This window comes from Dama dama, chromosome 13 (assembly GCF_033118175.1).
Source record: "Dama dama isolate Ldn47 chromosome 13, ASM3311817v1, whole genome shotgun sequence".
NCBI lineage: Eukaryota > Metazoa > Chordata > Mammalia > Artiodactyla > Cervidae > Dama > Dama dama.
In genome coordinates, this window is record NC_083693.1 from 39,452,085 (window position 1) to 39,475,993 (window position 23,909).

Sequence of the window (23,909 nt, forward strand, 5' to 3'; positions counted from 1 at the left end):
AGGTGAAAATTAAATGGGATTGCTTTTAGGGGCCAGTTTTCTAATGGAGAAAAAAATCTCAAAGTAACTTCTGCAATTACACTACTGAGAAGATAAGGCATACAGTGAGTGGATTTAAAAAATTAGTTTTAGTATTTGTAAGGATTTAAAAACATGTGCCGAGATATGTATTCCTTTACTTTGTTTAAAAAATTGAGTTACATCTCATCTAGATAAAGCCTAGAAGTGTAGCTTTATTATACTGAAAGGCAAAAAGTAGTATGGTTTAACTCTATAGACTACTTCAAGGTTGGAAGTTTTTGTTTTTGCTTTTAATTTTGTTCTGTTTCTTGAAGGATTTATTATGATTCTAGATTTTAAAGCCCTTAAAAAATGTTAAAGCTGGCAAATCCATGCCATGATAGACCTTTCTTTGTAAACGAAGGAAACCCATCATCTTTGCTACTTGCATAACATTTTTTTCTGCTTTCGATGGAACAACTTTTGCAGTATATTCTCTTCTGTTTGTTTTAAATCAGACTGCAAGTCCTTTTTTTAAGGCTTATAAATCATATAACATGAAGCAGGCAAGATTAAACTATAGAGCTTAATAATTTTTGTTTAAAAAATTAAAAACATGGATTTTTAATGAATTTAAAGACATGGATTTTATTTATTTATTTTTTTAGACATGGATTTTAATGTGTTACTTTTCTTTCTGTGATATGTTTTACTTAAATTTGTGATCATCTTGCCATTTAGTAGTGGGGTTTGATTTCATATCCAGGTTAGCCTTTATGTAAATATGTTTAACATCAGTGTCTCCATAACAGGAATCTTATCCATCTTCTTCACCAATATGGTTTGTGGACTCTGATGATCCAAATCTGACTTCAGTTCTGGAACGTCTCGAAGACACTAAGAACAACAATTCGGTGAGAAAATAAACCACACTACTTTTTTTTTCTCATGAACATAACAGAATTCAAGTGTTAAGAGGTAATGTGATACAAAAGCTTCATTAATGACTATTTAATAACCTAGTCTTTAGCTCCTCTAAGGTTTTTTTTTGTCCTTCAAATTCTGTTTAGTACTTGGTTTCTCATTTTTATTCCCCGTAACTATAGTCTTAGTTTAGCTCAGGAATTATGTTGTCTCTTTCTCATGAATCCTAATCATTAAATTAAGTAAGCATTTTTGATTGGGTCCACTATCCAAGGTAGGAAACAGAAAAAGGGAAAAAGACTGAGGTAGAAGTGAGGGGGAAATAATGATAGAGTGACCCCAATTGATGTTTCTGTCAAGAGTCGATATAACTCTGCAGTAAAAACTAAATGAATATAAATAAAAAATTTTATTTTTTAATTTTTAATTTTATTTTTTAATATATGAAGAAATCGGATTTCTTTGATTATAAACTATTAAGTGACCCTTGTGAAAGAACTAGTTAAATTAAAAACAATAAAAGGAAAATAGAAATCACCCTAATTTTTCTCTACCTGATATAAACATTGTTAACATGATGGCATTTTTCTTTTGCTTGTAAAATACATATACTCTTAAATATATGTTTAAATTATTAAAGTTATATATCATTTGCATTTTTCCATGATATCAGAGTTCTTGTAGAAGAATATCAGTCATTATTTGCAGGTGATGTGATTTTTTACCTTAAATCCAAAGGAGTCAGTTGAAAAAGCAATTTTTAAGATGATTGATTAAAAGTTCTATTATATAAAAATCAAGTTTTCCTAAATATCAGCTATAATCAGAAAATATAGTGGACAGGTATTTCATTGACAGCCACAATTAAAGAAAAATTAGATACCTAGGAATAAGCTTAGATGTGCAAGTTTTGTATCAAGAAAACTATAAACATTTGCTGAGTGGAATTAAAGACTTGACAGCTATGTTCCTAGATGTGCGGACTCCCATATTATAAATGTGTCAGTTATCTGTAACTTCATGTGCCTTTATAAACTGAATGCAGTTCCAGTAAAAATCCCAACAGATTTATTTTTGGAACTTGACAAAATGACTCTAAAGTTTGTTTTGAAGAGTAAATAATAAATAATCGCTCGCTTCGGCAGCACATATACTGAAGAGTAAATAATAAATAATAATAATCTGACCAGATACTAAATAAAATATCAAGTACTAGCACTAAGCTGGACAGGTAAAGGCAGTTAGAAATTTGGAAACATAATCATGCAATTGAGAATTTAGAATCAGTTAAATTGAACCAAAATACTCAATGAGTAAAGGATAGATTATTTTATGAATAGTATTGGGAGAACTGACCATTTGAGGAAGTTAAAGACTTACCTCAGATTTTTTTGTCACAATAAGTTAGAGGTGGTTTAAACATCTATTCTTAAAATCAGAGGAACTTCAGTGTGAGTATTACAAGAGTAATAACAAAGCCATGAAATTAGAGGAAAAAATTAAAAGCTAGATAGACGTGTTCACATCTCCAGCAAGGGAGGGGCAACAGGACAAGTAATGAGCAATAGACATAGCCCCCTTACCAATGCTTCCCTTTAGGAGATTGCCTCTAAAGATCTAAAGTTGTAAGTTTTATAATAGTAGAAATGAGTGGGCTTATTTTTCGATGTCTAAAATATTTCATCAAAAAATGCTCCTAAAGTAAAATGACATAGGATATAAAATTTGGTCCAATTTATGAATGAGTATTTACATAAAAGAAAAAAAACAAACGCATCCCCTACTCTTTCTTGTGCTTTCTGCCAGTTATTTTATAATCTAGTTTCTTGATCAAATAAGCTATCTTTTCTCACATTTATTTAATTCATTATAATATGGATGCTGCCCCCTTTGTTGTACTAAAATTTTTACCCCTAGTTGCCAAATCCAGGACTACTTCTTTAGTCCTAAAGTTTCTGCAGCATTTTGATACTGTTGACTCTTTCCTTTTGAAACAGCCCTTCATTCAACAAACACATATGCTTTACTGTCCACCAATAAAGAGCTGGTTAAAAAAAAATTGCTGTGTAGTTTTATGATAGAACATCATGTTGTTGTTAAGAATGCAGCCAGTCTTTCCACAAGAGCACATGCAATGTTCCAAGATGTACTAAAGTGAAAAAACAAGGCAAAGCATATTTTCTATAATCTGGCCCCTTTTGTATGGTGGTTCAGTGACTAAGTCGTGTCTGCCTCTTATGACCCCATGTGCTGTAGTCTACCAGGCTCCTCTGTCCATGGGATTTCCCAAACAAGAATACTGGAGTGGGTTGCCATTTACTTCAGGGGATCTTCCAGACCCAGGGGATCAAACCCAGATCTCCTGTGCTGCAGGCGGTCTCCTGCATTGGAAGCAGATTCTTTACTGACTGAGCCACCAGGGAAGCACATATACAGTGTTGTAAAAAATATATAAGTAAATATATATATCTATGTGTACACCAGTTTATACATACCTTTTTTTAACTTGGGTGGATACAGGAAACTATTAGGACACAGGACACAGAAAAGTGTTTTTTAAAAACTTGACTGGCTTCTATGCCAGGCTTCGTGATAAGTGGTCAGTATAAAAGACAAGTCCTCTCTCTGACCTCTGAGGACTTCCATCAAATCACTCACTTCTGTTTCTGTCTCTTACTACCTTGCTTGGTCTTCTCTGAGCTCTTATTCCTTGGTCCACCTCTTTGTTCTCTTTCTGTGCTTTCTCTGAGAAATCTCTTCTACCCCCAGTAATTAAATTGTGGCCTATATTCCAATGATTCTTAAATTTGTATCTCTAGATAAAATTTTGTCTCCTGAGTTTGACACCCATTATTTGTCTGTATATCACATAAATCCAGGGAATCTCACTTAGATGTGCCATGGCTGTTCAAAATGATTATATCTAAAATTTAAGTTCATCTACATCTTAGTACTCCACCACCCCCATCACGTTTCCCCTCAAAAATTTCTCTCTGTGATTGTGAATGGGGCAAAATGAAATAATGAAATTTGTTACCCATGCCTGAATGTGGGAACTATCTTAGAGTTCTTTTTTATAACCGTGTTTCCTGACCCCTGCGTCCTCAACCCCAAACTATCTAGTAAATTTCTAAGACTTGTTCATCTCCCTTCTAAATATTTCTTAAATTCTTCCCCCATGGTCTTAGTTTCTCCTTCTGACCCCTTAACACCTTTTTGGGGAGCATGAAGTTGGGGTTCCTGGGAGGTGTACTGCCCCGTTTCTTACTCCTGGGCACCTCTACCACCCTGCCGCCCTCTCCCCCCAGTGCTCGCAGAGCTCTTCTGTACCAGGGTGTGGAGTGTCCAGGTCTGTCCAGCTCACCCAGCCGCCTCTTTATTACGTACTGAGCACAGAGCAGAGCTTATCAGATGGAGAACAAACGCACAGTGGGGCTTTGCTATTTTTTAAGCTTGAGGATACTTTTGCTACTAACTTACTGCTCAGCTTTCCTCATTTTCATTTGCTCCATTGTCCACTTGGGAAAGGCTTGTTCTTTGCTTTGTTTAGCCCATTCTAATTCTGTTTCTTTTTCCCTTAGTCCTTCATAAATCCACTTCTTTTTCTTCATCTCTTTTCCTGGTTGGCAACATCTAGGAAACTGTTCTGACCAATTGAAGTAAGTTGCCTTCCTTGCTCCCAATCAGGTCTACTGATGGTGACCATTCTTCTGAAATCATAATGCTAAACTTATACATTGAAAACAATGTATATTTTTTAAACAAAGAAAAATGTATTGTGCATCTAATTTACCTTGCTTACTTAAAGTAAATATGCTCTAAAAATCTGAATTTAAAAGTGAAAAGGAGTTATTCTTTGCAGTTTTCCTAGTGAGGCCTTTTTTTTTTTTTTTTTTTTGACAAACACTTAAGAGCCTATGAGTGTCCAGTGTTTTCGCAGAAGATTTCATTTAATCTTTACCCTTATGAGAAGGTTTTCATTTCCTTATTTTCCAGATGAGGAGACTCAGGCTCTGGGCATTAGGTACTGTATCTAAGGTTGCCTAGGTTCCAAGGCTCTGTCTGCTAGACCACATTTGCCTCTGTGCTTTCAAATGAGTGGCTGTGAAATATATAATTTTATAATCCATGTGCAACAACACTGTTCCTGTTTTCTGTAGCCTCGTTAATGTATTAATGTACTCTTGTAAGTTACTAAGAAAAGAAGTTAACAACTGAAAATTAGGCAGTGTTTGAAGCTTCTCTTCCTCTGCCATTTTTTTCATGTCATTCTGCTAGGCAGCCCCTAAAATATTTCTTAAGATTGTTATTTTATCTGTAGGCTGTAACTGAGCAATAATAAACTTTTTTTTCCCATTTCCTACTGGATTAGTTACAATAGTTGTAGCATTATTCATGTCTTCTAAGGGCTCTTTAACATAATGCTTATTTACTGAAATGTGTTTTGTAGCTTCGTCAGCAATTGAAGTGGTTGATATGTGAACTCTCCAGATTATATAACCTTCCTAAGCACCTGGATGTTGAGATGCTAGATCAACCACTACCCACGGGTCAGGTAAAGTAAAAATTCTCAAGTGTTCAAGAGCTAAAATATATTGTCTCATGCACAAATAAAATTAGGACTATTTCTCATTATTATACAACTTATTTGGAAGTTAGTTTTTGTTTTCTTGTTGAATTGTTTTGTTTTAGATACTAAAAATAGCCTTTTCATTCTTGGGAGCTGCTGGTTATATTTACTATGACAGGCAAACAATTGCCCTTGTCCCCATCACCACCTTTTTGTTGTTAATATTTCTGGTTGCCATAACTATTCCTTGCTTCTGCGATTGTTTGCTTTTGTTTATTTATTTATCTTCGCCTGAGAATGCCATCTCTCTGCCCTTTTGTGCTTCTAAAGGCCTAACTCAAATATCTCCTCCATGCAGCAGAAGGACCCACTTGCTCACCACTACCTCTAACTTCTCTGGATTTCTGGATTTACCTTTTTAGGTATAATTTAGTGACTTGTACTATAATAAAAATTTAACTCTTATACCACCCACTTACCCATCCACCTGCCCTTCCTAAAACATCTTTATATTTAGTCATATGAATAATCACCACTTATTATTAGGACTTTGTAGTGTAGTTTTCTGTTATAGTTCCTTTGTACAACTTTTTGCTTTGCAGTGTCTTCCTTAGTAATAATTCTTAGGTTAAAAAAATTATGTCCTGTCTCTTTTCTGTGAGATCTCCTGTCTCTTCAGCCTTTGGTCTCTTCTATACCAGTCTCAACAGGTTGTTTTCTGGGCTGGCTATTTAGCGGTCATCTTGAAATTTTTCTTGTCTCCTCTACTGCAGTAGTAGATACATTGTTTTCAGATTTCCTGTTTCTTTCTTGGCTTAACCTCTTTTCATTTCCCTGGAGTAAAATGATTTTAGTCAAGTAAAATCTTAAGAAAACATGAAGAGGTGGTACATTTCTGAGTTCTTAACTTCTTAAAAATAAAAAAAAAGTGGCCAGACCACCATAGGTTTGAATCTTGATTACTGCTCATTAGTTATATTACCTAATTAGCTTAGGCTAGTTACCTAGCAATATGTGCATCAGTTTCCCATTTGCAAAATGAGAGAAATACTAGTAATACATGTATTTGGGGGGACATGTAAAGATTAAGTAGGTTGTTACATGTAAATCTTTTAGGGCAGTGCCTGGTACATAATACATGCCCAATAAATGTTAACTGCTATTACATTCTTTACTTGATTGATAGTTTGGTTGAATGTGTAATTCTTGGTTGAAAAAAATTTTAGCTCAGAATTTCAGGCTGAGCTGTTGTCTAGTCAGTAGTGGTATGCCGTTCTTGGTCTTAGTCATCTCTGTGTGACTTTCAGGAAGCTTTTAGGACTTTGTCCTTCCCTTGGTGTTCTGAAATATCACAGTGGTTTACTGAGTCGTGGTTTGTTTGGCTTTCCATTGCTTTTGAGCACTTAGTATGGATGGACCTTGTCAAATTTGGACTCTTGAATCTTTCTTTTTGGGTAGATGTTCTTATATTTTTTGTCTGTGGCACTTTGTCCTTTCCATTCTTTTCTTTGTTCACTTTGGAATACCTACCAGTAGGATTTTATTTATTTATTTATTTATATTTATTCATTTTATTTTTATTACCAGTAGGATTTTAGACCTCCTTGCTTGAATCTTTGTATCTCTTATTATCACTATATTCTGTCTCTGTCTTAATTTCAAATTCTGAAACATTTACCTTTCAATTTTTGAAAATTTTATTTGAACAATCATAACTTTATAAGTTTTATTTTGGTTATTTATTACTGCTTAGCCAGTTACCCCAGAACTTAATGGCTTAAACAACACTTTGTTCTGTCTCTTGGGATTGTGTGGGTTGGTTGGGCTTAGCTGGACAGTTTTTCTGCTGACCTCACTGTGCAGTCAGAGAGTGGCTGGGACTCCTAGTTATTTGGACATGTGACCGCACTGGAACATCCAACATGGCTTCTTCATTCACATGTCTGATGCCTGCTGTTTCCTCACATGGCCCTTCTTACCACATGGCATCTCTTCATTCCAGGTCTCTCATCGTGGCTTCTCTTCCTTTAGGAAAGTAGTCAGAATTCTTATTTTTGGCTTTTAAGAGCACAAAAGTGGAAGCTGTCAGGCTTTTTTAAAAAAGTTTAGATCTGAAATGGGCACAGTGTCATTTCTACCATGTTTACTGGTTAAGGCAAGTCACAGGGCCAGCCCAAATTGACAGTGGGAGGGGTCCATATAAGGGATGAATGCTTGAGGCGTGGCTCATTGTGGGTCGTCTCCAAAGATGAATGAACCATAAGTTCTAAAAGCTTGTTCTCTGATTATTCCTTATTCTTAGCATTCTATTTTTGTTCTGTTGATGTAATCATAAGTGTCTTTAAGGAGTTACTTTGATATTCTCCCTCAAGCATCTCTATTTCTCTTTAATAAGTTTAATAATTTTTTTCCTAATTTATCTTTTTTTTTTCTTTTTGAAGATTTTCCTCATATATCTCTTTATTCTGTTGCTTTTTCATATTTTCCCTTTTTCCATTCATATTTGAAAGAGGTACTAAAAGGCTGATAAGGTGTTCTTTGTGGCCAAGACTTGCCAACTGATAGAGCTTTTTGGAGGAATTTAAGTTGACTTCCATCCCTTATCCTCCACTCCCTGTTTCCTGGTATAATCATAAATGATGGCTGGAACTGTTTGGTTTCTCTGGACATGAAACCTTATCTCCTGATTGAGATAGATATGTTTGCCAGAGTTCTGCTTAAGGAGAGCAGTGTGTTTTGGTGACTGGACTTAAGAAGAGCAGTGTGTTTTGGTGACTGGACAATCTGTTCTGTAATTGGCGTTTGGTTAATCTGTGTTTTCAATCCTATCCATCACTCCTGCTGTCAAGTGTACCTGGTGTCTGCTCTCGAGCCTCTCAAGGGTGCTGTGGGACAGATTAGCCTGCTGATTATCCCCTAACCTGTGGCTTGACTTGTTTGCTCCACTTAAATTACCGTTCTTCAGTTCACTGTCATCTTCTAGCATGAGTTGTCTTTTCTGCTGGTAGCCCTCTTTTTTTGTTGTTGTTACATTGTGTGTTTGTACAATGTTTAACCTTCATGGTATGTCTTCATCATAGTTCTAGTGGAGCTTCAGGAAATAGTTGGGAGAAAAGTATATTCTATGTTCAACTTTGCTTCTTCAGAAAACATAGGTTCTTCACTTAACAGTATATCATGGACACAATACATATAGACCTACCTTGTTTTTCATATATTAATAATTCCATATAGGGATATAACTTACAAATTACATGAATAAGTTTCCTAACTTTGAATCTTCCTTGCATTCCCATAATAAGCATTCAGTACCTACATAGGTTGGGAGTTGGGGGTAGAACACAACAAATAACGAATACTTTATATTGGGGTTTTTCTACTTTAAGTAGAGTCTAATATAGTCTCTTTCCTTTTAGGCTCCTCTTGTTTAATTTTGGTATCAGAGTATAAACAGTCTCGTGACTTGAGAAGCTTTGTGTATTTTTTTCTAAGATTTAGAACAGTTGAGATTAATTTTCACCTGGGGGTGGTTTTGCCTCCCATGGGACACGTGGAAGGCTTTGGAGAAACTTTGTGTTGTCACACCGGCAGGGTGGAGGAGTGTGCTGTTGACTTTTTGTGGGTATAGCGGATGTTACTAAACATCCTGCAATGTCAGGACAGTTCCCCACAACAAACAGTCATTTGGTTCAAAATATCAATAGTTCCAAGGTTGAGAAACCTTGATTTAAACAAACATCTGAGCTGATCTATTTTTCGTTTCTTTGTAGTATTCTACTTAGATTTTTCATTTCTTCAGTCAGTGTTAGTAATTTTAGATTCTAAAAAATTGATAACTTCATCTGCACATTTGAAGCTGTTGGAAAAATATGCAAAGTATTCACTTTTTGCATCATTATCATCTGTGATTATAATCTTTTCTAAAGTTTTCTTTATCTTGAGGCTGGTCTGTTTTATTATAATGGTCTTTTGAAAGAATTGACCCTTAGTTTTATTTGTTAAGTGTTTTTAATTTTTACTCTAGTCCTAATCATTTCTCTTTTTTCTCTCTTAGTTTACTGGATCAATGTGATTTAAGTTTTATAATGAAACATGTAAGGGTATTTATTTGTTTTCTTCTACATTGTTTGATGTTATTGTATAGATCTTAAAATTTACTTATTTTCTAAACAGATTGTATTTCTTAAGTAGTTTGAGTCCATCTCTTGTTCATATTACTCTTCTTATATTTTACAAGAAAAAGTTTTAAATAATATGTATTGAAAGTATATAAACATAAGTTTAGTATAATAACTAGTTATAGTGAATACCTGGCAACTATTGCCTAGCTACCACTCAGGTAAAGAAATAGAACATTGCTTGCACTGCAGAAATCTTCTTCAGGCTCTTTCCAGATTAACATTCTCCTATATGTAATCCTCCCCTTACTTTTCTCTAGTTTTATTGCTCATATATCCATCCCTGAACAATATGGTTTAGCGTTGCCTGTTTTTGAGCTTCATATTAAGAGTTATACTATCTGTGTATTCTTTCATGTCCGTCTTTGGCTCAGCTTTGTGAGTGTATTCATTTATATGGTGTGTAGTTATAGTTCTTTATTACTATATAAATAATATAGTATTTATTCCATTGTTTAAATGTACCATACATACTTATCCATTTGACTGTTTACTGACTTTTGGTTTGATTCCAGCTTGCTATTAGGAACAGTGCTACCATGATCCTTTTTGTCTCTGGGCATGTATTTAGGAATTGAATTACAGGGGCATATGAAGGTCAATTTCTTCTTAAATTCAAAAATTATTTAGAAAAAAATTTTAAAGATTCTCAGGCAACTTTGGGGTTTTTAGTTTTTCACTGTGATCAGAATATGGCCTGTAAACTTTCAGCTGCATTAGCAGCAGTTGCTTAGACTTAACCAGTGATGTCTTTGATTATGCTATTTCTTGTACTCTGTGGTTGCCCCTCTCTGAAATATATCTCTGAATAATGTATTCTTTTTTCTAGAAAGGATTTCTGAGGGTGGATATGAGGAGTGTTCTTTGAATACTCAGTGTCTGTTTTTATTATTTATTTAATATATTTATTTGACTTTGTGTAAAGGACTCTGTATAAGTGCTAAGGATCTGGTACTGAATAAACACAGGTATGGCCCGCATCCTAATGGAACTCGGGGAATTCTAAATTCATAGCTGAGTCTTTTCCAAGTTCTTTATACTTTTTTCTTCTGGTATATTTTGTTTTAGATGAAAAGTCTGAAATCTGTCTGATTCTTAGTTCTTTATACTTTTTCTCTCTGGAAGTTGATATGTTTTTTATTTTTTCTTTAACTGTAGAGCATGGGGTTTTACTTTTCAACATTACTTTGGGGCATTCAGAGCTACTTGATATTTTGACATCCTTCTTTAGGTTGGTAACATTTGTCTCTTTCTTTCTCTCATTTTCTGAATGAATATTGGATCTCTGTATTCCAGTCTCTTTTCGCTTTACTCTTCTCTTATTTTAATCACCTTCTTTCCACCCCACCCCCCATCTCCTTTTTCTCCACATTTTAGGGGAATGTCACAGTTTGGTTGTCTTCTTTAATCATAAATATTTTCTTCTTTCAGGTCCATTGTGCTCTCTGGCTGTTCTACTAAGTTGATTTTTTTTGTTTTCCCTTTGAGGGGAGATATGTTTGATTTCCCAGAGCTCTCTTGTTCTTTTACATAGTAATATTTTTAGGTTTTGTGGATGCAGTATCTTCTCAATTACTGCTAAAGATTCCAGTTAAATTTTTTAAAGTACTTGTTTAATTTTTGGTCTTAAGTTGCGACACGCTGGGTCTTTGTCACAGTTCATGGACTGTCTTCTAGTCATGGTGTGTGGGCTCCAAGGATGTAAGGGCTCAGTAGTTGTGGCACACAGGTTTGGTTGCCCTGCGGCATATGGAATCTTAGTTCCCGACCAGGGGTCAAACCCATATCCCCTTCATTGGAAGGTGGTTCTTTAACTGCTGGACCACCAGGTAAGTCCCTCCAATTTAGATTTTAAATTGCTTTATTGCTTTCATCAATCATGCTTCAGGTCACTTCTGCTTGTTTAACTTGGTGCCTTTCTTTCAGATTGCTAGTTTCTTCAAATATCTGATGATGCCCAATTATCTCATTTATAGATGAGGTATGAGTTGTTATGAGTGTCCTAGCAGTTGTCACTCCTCTCCTGTGGCCTCTAGTTTTTCAAACCTGTGCCCTGCCTGTGGCTTGTGAATGGGAGGTGCTTGGCAGGTGGCCTTTGTAGTTCCTGAGTAAGAGGAAGAGAGAAATCTGTTAGGAGAGTTCGCTGCTGCATTGAGTTACGTTACAAAATTGTTTTTTTCCTCTGGTTCTGACACTGACACTAAGAGGCCAGCAGGGTTGACCTCCTATATGAGCGTGATCCTTACCAGCTGTAGTTGGACAAATAGAGTAAGAATTTCTGGGGGAAAAAAATACCAAGTTTTTAAAGTCCTAGAGAACTCTGTGTCCTGGAGAACTGTGCTCTGGGTCCAGGAAGCTTGTCTTTATGAACTCTGATTAAACTAGATATAAAAGCTCTTCTTAAAACCCTATCTGACTCATTGTGAATGAAAGTTAAGTTGTAGCTTATCCAGAAATATTCTGTGGTAAATAGCATGTTATAAAAAAGAAAAATAGCTCTTTAGTGAAATGGTGATTACTTTATAACTTTTAGTTTTGTGCAGTGTCTATGCCTTTATAACGCATTTAACCTTTTAAAATGTAAACTATAGAATTTATGGAAAGATTCAGGTTTTTCAAACCTTAAAAGGTAGATATTTTAAGGAACCCTTGGTTTGGGGTATTTTAAGCCCAAAATCAGCCATTGGCCTTATAGGCATAGCGATATGTATAAAATGTTTTCTTATTTTAAATTAGAATATTTAAAATAGTAATTAGAATATGTTTAAAACTTTTTTCTATTTGCTTTATATTTGACTAATTGGCTTTGTTAATTTCTAAGGCATCTGTTAAGTTGAATTTTTCAAAATTTTTCTTAAAAAGCTGATAAATATTTGTCAAAGCAGAATTTAAGAGTAAATGTTTCAGCTTTAATAAGCTGTTAGTGGAATTGCAGTGACAATCAGTTTGTCTGTAAAGACTTCTGATTTGCTGTGTGCTAACTTGTTCTGTGTAGTCCTGGCAAACTTTTTTTCTTTTCAGAATGGGACAACAGAAGAGGTGACTTCAGAAGAGGAGGAAGAGGAAGAGATGGCTGAAGTAGGTATTTTATGTAAAAGTAACATTTCATAAATATCTTCATTTTTGGACATTTTAGTAATTTTCTAGTCTCCTTTATAAAACCATTGTTAATGTGGAATAATGAGAAGCACATTGTATTTGAAGATAAATACATTTTCTAAAATCTGGCTTTATCTCTAATTCATCATATGTGTTTTAGCAAATTGCTTATCTGATGTCCTTGGATTTGATTTCATGGAAAATAAGAGCTCTTAACATTTAGTACTAAAATTACATTTGCATTTAATAGTAATCAATACTTAACCTGATTTGGTTTAAGAATAGGAACTACTAAGTTTCAAAAGTTTGAATAAAAGGGGAATTTGAGAACATTTAAGGGACTATTCCTTAGAAGTAATGAAAACTATCTCATTTTGAAAACTTAAGAGTGTCAAAGAGGAAATTCCAAAGACACTGAAGTTACATCAGTTTAGTTGCCAGTCATTGATACAGTTTTAGAGGTTTTCAGACTCTGAAGCTTTGCATTTAAATTCAAACTTTGTAATGATCTCTTTCTCTATACTGACCTGATAAAAGGCATTTAAGTTCCACAACCTTGGTTTTAAAACATTTTTCTGTTTTGGGTCTTAGAATTGATTCAAGTTATTACCTTATTTTTCTTGATTTGGAAAAATTTAAACCTAAAATTCACTTCTTAGGATGCCTTATAACTAATGTAGTTGGAGGTTTGTTTTGTGAGTCTGGAAGTAAAAATAATTCTTTTTTGGAAAAAATAACTTTATTTTTGACTGTGCTGAGTCTTCGTTGCTGTGCCAGTTTTTCTCTAGTTGCAGTTTTTCTCTAGAGTGGGGTCTATTCTTCCTTGTAGTGCGTGGGCTTCTCATTGCGGTTGCTTCCCTTATTTCCCGGCACAGACTCTGTCTAGGGTGCGGGGCGTTGGTAGCTGCGGCACGTGGGCCCTAGACTTGTCATTCCCGGGCTCCAGATCACAGGCTCCGTAGTTGTGGTGCAGGGGCTTAGCTGCTCTGTGGCACGTGGGATCTTCCTGGACCAGGGATCGAACCTGTGTCACTGAGTCACCAGGGAAGCCCTAAAATAATTCTTAACATTATCCAATTAGAATGGATTTTGGAGAGATAGGAAGTTTTTTTTAATGTTTACATGCAGTTAAACTTTGGAATAAACTGAATTGAAATTTTAAACCTTTTATTGAGCCCAGTATATAATAAAGTAGACATGGTACTCACAAAGAGTTTATGTACCTTTCTTTTTTCCATTCACAAGATAGTATGAAGGAAGGACAGCAACATTTGGGGAAACCTGAAAAGGTAGGATAGACTTTGGAGATGTCAGATTAGGATAGGTGAAAAGATATTCTAGGCAACTAAAATAATGTGGTAAAAAGGCCCAGAACAACCCTGGGCATGGTGTTTGAGTACATTGGAGGTTGTCCTTTTGGAAGACGATTGATGTGTTGGAGTCTTGGAAAGCAACTTTGTCTAGAAAAAGCCGATGGCTAAGTTTTGAATTAGAGACAATATTTGTTTATATTTGGTGTGATTGTTGATAAGGCCTTAAGCAGAAAATAGTGTACCGTGAATATTATTTTGTAAAGATGATAATGATGTGTTGTTTAATACTGAGTGGAGAAATTTTGTGGGTTGGAGTATGGCTGAGGTTGAAGTTGGAGGAGGAGATACAGTTCAGCACTGTGAAGAAAACAAGTGTATACGGTAAATCATAGCTGAAATGTGCAATCCAGGGGAAATTAGCTGTATGAAGTGTGAAGTCATAGACAGGGTCTAAATAAGAAAGGAATAGGAGTTGAAGAGATGGCAGTCCAAGAAAAAGATTTTTGAGTCTGGATGGAAGTGGTCTAAATCAACCTGGTCTAGAAATCATGAATTAATCTGCTTGATAAAATGGAGATAAAGTATAGACTACTTCTTTAGAGATTTTGATGGCTGAAGTTGGAAGTAAAATAATAGATTTATACAAACATATGCAGAATTTTTAAACGTGTAAGAGCAGATGATAAGGGAAAGGAGGGAGAAGAATGATGTGGAGATTAATGATGTTGGCCTAGAGATGGTGTTTGAATTCTTTTTCTTTAACTTTTTTCCTAATTATAAAAAAATCAATATGTGCTCACTACAGAAAACTTGGAAAAGAAGAAAAAGCGCTGATAATAATATTTCAGTATATGTCCTTTTCTTTCTTTTCTGTGCTTATTTTGACATAATTAACATTCTGTGTATTCAATTTTGTATTCTGTGTCTTTTATTTCATTATTGATATAGAAGAAACCATTATACTGTATTGACATTTTAACGGTCTTCTGGTATTCCATTGAATTAACTTCTGATATTTTGCACATGAAAATTTTGTTTTTGTGGTTATAAAGTTGAAATGGGCAAACAGATTTATGCCTGTATCTGTGTTCACATTTTAGACTAGGTACTAAACTAAATCTAATAGATTTTTAGAAATCAAGTTAAAGTTCTTGGTACCTCATGCTGTACTATTTCAAAAATTCCTCTTAATAGGAGATGAAAGCCATTTAAGGTGGTTGTGGCTTTGTAAAATTATTAGATGTGCTTTACTCAGTTTCTAGCTTTAAAATACAGGATGTAAAAGGAGAGAACCTTTTAAATTGAGTGGTGAAAGCTCTTCTCCCCTCCTCAACGGATACACATGTTTCTCTCTTCTCTGTTCTAGGTCAAGAATAATTTAACTTTTGGCATAAGCTTGAGTAGCTAAATTTATCTTTTTGTAGGATATAGAAGACTTGGATCATTATGAGATGAAGGAAGAAGAGCCTATAAGTGGGAAAAAGTCAGAGGATGAAGGAATTGAAAAAGAAAATTTGGCAATATTAGAGAAAATTAGGAAGACTCAAAGGCAAGACCATCTAAATGTAAGTATTATATAAATATCTAGAACCTGGACTTTTGTGGTTAAATAATTACAGTTGACCCTTGTACAGTGCTCAGGTTAGGGATGCTGACCTTGCACAGTCAAAAATCCACATGTAACTACTGCCAGCCTTCTAATCCGCAGTTCCACATCCAAGGATTCAACTAACTGCAGATAGTGTAGTATGTATTTATTGAAAAAATCTGCATATAAGTGGATCCATGCAGTTCCAACTTGTCTTGTTCAAGAGTCAACTGTACAGGAATAATATAAATACAGGGCAATTCAATAAGATACTAACCTCAGCCAGGTCCCTCCATCCCTGCCTTGGTAGTAGATTCAGTCATAAGCTTTATTGCCCTAGTTTTCTTTTTCCCCCTAACATTTCTCATCTAATGATAACTCCTTTCTACTCTGTTCATCTGAAATCAGTTACTATCCAACCTGTTTATCCCGTTTTCTCTCTTTATCCTTTTCTTATGGGATCTGTAAATTTAAATTCAGTCTCTCCTACAAAGTATAATTCAAATTCTCTCTTCTTCATGAAGCTGGCATCTGGTTTGTCCTGCCCTGACAGAACCAAAAGTAACTTTTTCTTTTGACTTAACATCTTATATGAAGCAGCGTGGTAACAAACAGCTGTGTGGCTTCAGTTTCCCAACTCTATAATGTGGACATTGTGTACCGTTTAGATGATTTCTGTAAATAATAAATGATAATGATATATATAAAATGTTCAGTGTAGAGAAATATCAAATGAAAGTCCAGCTCTCCATCTCAACACTTACTGTTTACCTACTGCCTTTCTGTTAAAGCTGTTTATCAACCCCATGAAATCTGAGAACCAGTTCTTTTGTCCTGAGCACAGATTCTCAAACACAGGGAGTGAATTGTTATGCAAGGAGATGAAAAGTGTTGTAAACAGGAAGATTACTCTCATGTCTTCAGTCTTTCTTACTGTACTAATGTAACTGGCAAATCTTTCTTTAGAGAGCAAAGAAATTTAGCCAAGTCTTTACCTTGATTATTAAAAAAGGAAAGCTTGTGGTATTCAAGTTAAAGATATTTACTCTTGCTTTCTATATCTTGTGATTGCATCCAGTTTGTGTGTTATAGTCAAACAACTACAAATTATTGAACACTATCACATGACACATACTAAGTCCTTTAAACTATTTATATACCTTTGCATTTAATTTTCATAACTACTATGTGAAATATTCTCCCTACTCTACAGATGTGAAGCTGGGATTTTAACTCTTCAAGTAACGTAGCCAGATTTTCTACCTCACCTTAAAGTGTAATACAACTTTTAAGGTGCGGCATTTAAAATTTTACAAGGTCAGGTTTTTTTTTTTTTAATTCAGAAGACATTCTAAATGTTTTTATCTGATGATAAATAGTTCTATTCATATTCAGTCTTAGGATAAGATACTGGTGCCTTTTAATCTTCAGAGAAGTTGGAACACTGAAAAGTACTGAAACCAGTTGTATGTATGTGGACATGTTTCTCTATTTCTTAATATGTAAACTGTAGATTATTAGTATAATATTATTGATTATAAGGAAACTGCTTTAGTTAATGTATCATGTTGAGGGTCTTGTGGCATTTTCAAAAATGCATGGAGCCACTACACATCTATTAAAACAGCCAAAATTTGGAGCACTGACAACACCAAATGGCTGGTGAGGATATGGAGCAACAGGAAACTTTTCTGATTGCTAATAGGAAAATAGTGTCTGGCAGATTCTTTAAAAACTAAACATATTGTACCATACAATCCAGCAGTTGAGCTCCTTGGTATTTGCCCAAATGAACTGAAAAGTTATGTCCACACAAAAACCTGCACATGGATGTTTATAGCAGCTTTGTTCATAATTGCTAAAACTTGGAAGCAACCAAGGTAGTCTTCGGTAGGAAAGCAAATAAACTGTAGTACATCCAGGCAATGGAATATTAATCCCTGATAGAAAAAAAGTAATGAGTTGGCAAGACAGGACATAGGCCTGGAGGAACCTTAAAACCATGTTACAGGTGAAAGAAGCCGATCTGAAAAGATTGCAGACTGTGTTTCAATTATATGGCATTCTGGAAAAGGCAAAACTATGGAGACAGTAAAAAGATCCGTGGTTGCCAGGGATTGGGGGGTGGGGTGGGATTAATAGGTGAAGTGCCGAGGACTTTTTGGGCAATGAAAATACTTTGTATGTTACTGTAACGGGTGGATGCATGTCATTATATGTTTGTCCAGACCCATAGAGTATACAGCACCGAAAGTGAGCCATAAGATGGTGTAATGATGTGTCCAAATAGGTTTATAAGTTGTAAGAAATATGCCCCTGAAGGATGCTGATAATGAGGGAGATTATTGATTGTGAGGGGCAGTTATATAGGAAATCTCTGTACTGTCCTCTTAATTTTGCTATGAACATGAAACTTCCCACCCCAAGTAAAACCACAAAAAAGAAAATAAATTTTAAAAAATTGATGAATTTGAAATAGACTCTTATTAGTTCTAGGCTATTGAAGTGGTCATGGTGATCTGGACATAAGTTTTTTTTCAGATGACAAATAGTAAATGAATCAGACCTGTTCCAAATTTGTATTCCTGTTGCAACTTTATGATCATTGATTTAATTTTTTTGACTTCTTAAATGTTAAGTGGTGATCCATTTTTACAGTCTCATTATGAACATTTATTTCAGGTTCAGATACCTTAAATCTTTAGTTATTTGAATCAATAAATCCTGGTAAACAGCGAGTTTTATGTTTCAGGGTGCAGTGTCTGGGTCTGTACAAGCTTCAGATAGACTTATGAAAGAGCTCAGGGACATATACAGATCACAGAGTTATAAAACAGGTAAGGACCTCTGGATCTCTGCTGTTGTCCTTATGCCTAAAATTTTCAAATATAATATAACTTCATTTCTCATAGTATAACTGGACAGAAACAGAAATGTTTTTTAACTTTATTTTAGGAATGTGAAATGCAAATGCAAATTTAATTAAGTAACCAAAAGATGTGGGGGATAAAATAGGATGAGTTCACTTATTGTTTGGAGTTTTAGAAATTGTTTTTATGGGCACATTTTTTCGTCTTCTCGATGATAGGGATTAATTCATAGGATTTTTATCTTCTGGGAAAGTTACAAGAAATATCTGCTTTAGAAAGTAAATAAGATGAATATGTTTTATTATACAAAGAACTATTGTCAAGTTAATTTATGTTTTTATTCCTTTTTTTGAAACGACAAACTCATAATCAACTGTTACAGAGAGTTAAAATAGGTTTTGTTTTTTTTTTTTAAATTGTGGTTTGACTTAAGTGTTCTTTCTTATCCAATAAGACTTAAATATTGTGGAACCTCCATGACTGATGTAAAATTCCTTCATGTTATTGCAGAGAGTCTAACAGTATTGAATAAGGTAAAGAGTCAAACTTTACTTTCTTTGAAAAAAGTAGCATTACAATTCATTCAGAAGTTTTCAGAGTTATCAAATCTAAATCATGAGAGCTTACTTAAAAACAATCAGCCCTCTCCCCTTTATGGAACAAAGATAAGTCAAACTTGTTTCTGAGATTATTACAAGTTTTGGTGTCCTAACAGTTCTTCTTATAAGAAGTCTGAAAGTTTGTGTGTAGAAACCTAATAAAGTTAAATAATTGAATATTATTTATACCCAAATGTTAAATCATCACTTGTTTGTTACGGCATTATTTTGTAGTAACAAAAAATTAAATTAATAACCAGATATATGGTGAGCTTAATTAAATCATGGCTTATCCATAAAGTAAATTACTATAGAATTGTTTTAAAAATTGACAATAAATTTCTATATACTAAGCTGGAAAAATGCCCCCTGAAAGATTATAAAACTATGTGTAGAGGGATTCCATTTTAATAGAAATGTTTGTATATGCATAGGAGAAAAGTCTTAAGTACATGTGATTTTGCATAATCTTTTTTTTTTCCTTTTGCAGTGAATGGTAAACAGTTTCTCAACCCCACAATCCTCTTCAGGATGACTTTAGTTATCTATCTATTTAGGGCATAAGATACTCTGCTCCTGCACATGAATTATTATAACTTAGTTGTTACGTTTCAATAGCAAAATTTCTTGCTTTTGTTGGGTATATAGTGTGTACATTTACAGCAGAGCAATAGTTATAAGATAAGTGAAGAGTAACTAACATGCCCTATATCATTACAGGGATTTATTCAGTGGAACTCATAAATGACAGCTTATATGACTGGCATGTTAAACTCCAGAAGTAAGTGCTTTTTTACACTAACCCACTCTTTTTAATGGTAGACGATCCCAATGAGATTTCCTCCCTGCTTAATTTGGTACCTATTTACTATGGCTTTTACTTAGCACTTTAGATTCTGTTTGTATAGAAGTTCTTAGGTTGTTAAAATGAGCTGTTTCTTGGGCTTAATAAGTAAAGTGAGAAAGCAAGAGGAGAAAAAGAAGGGCCAGCTGTGGGAGAAAGTGTTTCATGGAGTTAGACAATTAGGAACTATCCAAACAAAAGTGTGTAAATAACTTGATGAGTTAGAATCCAGTGCTTACTCGAAGAAAGAAATTTGAGGAGATCTTTATATAAACAGTTGTAGACAAATTTAGGTTTTGTTAGTGATTTCACTTGTCCTTGGTAAATTTCTCTCGTTGAACCCTTTGTCTAATAATATAGTTTGAGAGAAGCAGATTAAATTTTTGAGTTCTTGAGAAGACTATGTATATATGACCGTTCCCTTTAGGACAACTGCTAACTTTGCATGCCACTTGAGAGAATAGATATAGAATACTGTGATCTCTTCTTCGGACATTTAATCTCAAGGAATTGGAGACTATAGTAATTTGTTTTTCTAGGGACCATAGGACAACTTTAGACTTTCTCTGTTTGGAACTTACCCTAGGGGCTCTGTTTTTAGCTTTCGAAATGGTTCATTTTTGAAGTTAAGGGAGGAAAAAAACATCTGACCTTTTTGTTTGAACTCTTTTTTTGTTTTGTAATTCTTTAGGGTAGATCCTGATAGTCCTTTGCACAGTGATCTTCAGATTTTAAAAGAAAAAGAAGGCATAGAATATATTTTGCTTAACTTCTCTTTTAAGGTAAGAAAAATTGTAAGGGGACCACATATGCTTCTAATGCAACATATATTTGTACAATTGCTTTGGAAAACCATTTGGTATAACTTGGTAAAGTAGAAGGTACTTGTATCCTATGGTCCAGGAATTTTCCTTCTAGATATACAGCCTGTAAGAAATGAGTACTTAGATGTGCCAGGAGACCAACACAAGAATGTTCAAAGCAGCATTGTTTATAATAGGCTCAAATAAAAATAACCTAAGTGTCTCCCAGTAAAATTGAGAACTGTGGTATTCATAAGATGGAATAGAGCTATGTATAACAAGATAGATGAATCTTAAACACAGTGTTGAGCAGAAAGCAGATCCAGAAACATGTTTTGTACAGTTTCGTTTATATAGAGCTCAAAAATAGGTAAAACTAAATTGTTCAGGGCGTGCATTCTCGTTGAAGGCAGGTCTCCCTCTCTTTCCCTGCTCCCCACCCCACACCCCATGCAGTGAAAATTGGTCCTTGGAGTGAAAAAGGCTTAGATGTTAAGATGGTCTGTAGCTGTTCAAGGGGCCATAGTATGTGTATAGATACACAGTATGTCTGAGGTGTTAAAATATGGTGAGGGAGCAGGACAGGGAAGAATTAGGAAAAAAAATACTCTAAAAAAGGCTTGTTAGTGGGACAAAAATGAAAAGAAGGCTGAGAAACATTAATGGATTCATACTTGGAAATGAAGATGCGAGTACCATACAGTTAAAATAGCAAGTACGTCTAGGTAAGAGGGAGGGAGTTGTGAGCTGAAAGGGACATCTAGGGGCTTCTTGGATACTGGCTGTAGTCTGTTTCTTGACCAGGGTGGTGGTTGTGTGGATACAGTTTCATGCTAATGTGTAACAATATACCTATATACTTTTCTAAATTTATGTGTTGTATTTAACAACTTTTTTTTTTCAAGTTGCTGAAAAATAAAAGTTGAAGAATGGCAATGGAATCTAGATAAAATGTATTGATTTATTATGGAATCTGGATAAGTGTAGTGGTTTTAAGCTTTTGTTTAAAAACACTGCAAAGCGTTTCTAAGGGATTATGTTTTAATTATTTGGAGCTTGTTTTTGATTTGTTCTCTGAAATTGAGAAATTGTGTAACAGCTGTCTTGCAGATAAACATTTTTTTTTTCTATTTCAGTTAGACTTCAGTGCATTTTAGTGTGATAGAATGAACAGCAGTCCTCAACTTTTCGGCACCAGGGATAGGTTCATGGAAGACAGTTTTACCACAGACTGGGTCGGGAAGTGGTTTGGGGATGATTTAAGTGCTTTACATTTATTGTGTTATTCTATTATTATTACATCAGCTCCATCTCAGATCATCAGGCATTAGATCTTGGAGGCTGGGGACCCCTGCTATAGAAGGCTTGAGGACGTGAGACTGGATGTTACTAAAATGTAAACCCTGTTCTTTAAGGACCTGTTGTCTTTCTGGAGAGAAATCTTTGAGGAAAACTGTAGGACTTTGGAGATCATGATGGAGAGTCTGGGAGCTTACCTTTATGTAGTAAAAAGCTAGCAGGGGTTTTTAGGCAGGGGTATGATTGATCTATTAGGCTTTTTATTTTATTTTTGAAAAAAATTAGTATGCCATCAGCATCAGAGTAGGGTTTGGATAAGATAGAGTACACTTCTGGGAGACAAGCTGGGGGTATTGATTTTAATCTGGGCAAAAGAGTAATGAAGGTTGGCAGTGGTAGGAATAGGTGAAAGTAGATGAAAATGGGCTTCCCTGGTGGCTCTGCTGGTAAAGAATCCGCCTGCAATGTGGGACACCTGGGTTTGATCCCTGGGTTGGGAAGATCTCCTGGAGGAGGGAAAGGGTACCCACTCCCCTATTCTGGCCCGGAGAATTCCATGGACTGTATAGTCCACAGGGTTGCAAAGAGTTGGACACGACTGAGTGACTTTCACTACCATTAGATGAATATGAGATGTTTTGAAGGAAGAAAAGACATTAAAGGATATTTTTACACTTACAAAAAGGAGTAATTTTCTGAAAGCTGCTTACTTAGTGTTTGTGTATATTCTTGTTTGGGCTTATTTCCTCATTTATGATTGAGCTTTCTTCAAATAACCCAAATGTCATATGTCACTATTTTCCCGCAGCTTTGTTATTGTAGAAATTGAGACTATTAGCTGGGTTACCTTCCTAAAGAGTGAATCTGGCATATATTTACTGATTCATGTGGTGCAAAGAACCTAGGAATGTATCTTTTTTTAAAATGCAAATTTTTATTTTATTTATTTTTGGTCACACTGTGTGGCTTGTGGGATCCTACTTCCCTGACCAGGAATCAAACCCCGGCCATTGACAGTGAAAGCATGAAGTCCCAACCACTGGACTGCCAGGGAGTTCCCCTATGTAAATTATTTTTAACTTGAAAGCTAAATAATTAAATCATATGCCCAACACCAATCTTAAGAAATAAAACTGTATCAGTATCTTTGAAACCCAGTGCGGGCCTCTCCCCTCCCACATTCTCCTTTCAGACATATTTTTAAAGGAATATGAATCTTGACCAGGAAACTGTTTGAGACTTATGACTGTGATAGTGTTTTCACTATATTTTCTTGCTCTAGATAGAACTTCAGAAAGGACAATCTGGGAGGTAAATAAATGGCTGAGATTCTGTTGGATTTGTGTTTCTGGACCATGGTTTCTGATACCAGAAAGAAGGGCCTTTGCTAGGGTTGAAGTATTTAAGAGGCCTGGGAAGGTTAAGATTGCCTTGAGCTAACTGACCTTGTGAAGAGGACCTTAAACTCAGTTGCCAAGTTATAAGTAACTCAATTCATAGATTCTGGGGGATAGCAGATATGACTCAGAAAGAAGAGGATTCACAGAATATTCAGAGCATGAATAGTATTTGAGGCCTTGAATGTCCACGGTGCACCTTGAGGGTCCTGAAGAATAAGAAAATGACACTTGAGATACAGTGTGACACCAGGTTGGGAAGGGGAAAGGGGCAGGAGGTTGGGCTGTATTAGATTTGTCCGCAACTTGGTTAGGAAGTGGTGATCTGGCTTTTCAGGCCACGTGTGAATTATGGAGTTGAATTCTGAGGTAGTACTTTAAAAAGAGTTTGTTTAGACAAATCTGGGTTCATCTAGAGAGTAGTA

At 35.1% G+C, this 23,909-nt stretch overlaps 1 protein-coding gene across 2 annotated transcripts in view; it reads left to right on the top strand.

Moving 5' to 3' along the window:
- Nucleotides 1–23,909, top strand: part of UBE2Q2 (ubiquitin conjugating enzyme E2 Q2) — a 57,145-nt gene that overhangs the window by 10,044 nt on the left and 23,192 nt on the right. Inside the window, exons 2-8 of one of the 2 annotated variants that reach the window (XM_061158911.1) lie at nt 813–914; nt 5,375–5,479; nt 12,694–12,750; nt 15,509–15,649; nt 18,425–18,509; nt 19,862–19,922; nt 20,677–20,767. In XM_061158911.1, the coding sequence (XP_061014894.1) occupies nt 813–914; nt 5,375–5,479; nt 12,694–12,750; nt 15,509–15,649; nt 18,425–18,509; nt 19,862–19,922; nt 20,677–20,767 (642 nt within the window). The remainder of the gene's footprint in view (nt 1–812; nt 915–5,374; nt 5,480–12,693; nt 12,751–15,508; nt 15,650–18,424; nt 18,510–19,861; nt 19,923–20,676; nt 20,768–23,909) is intronic. The other variant, XM_061158912.1, reaches the window with a different exon arrangement.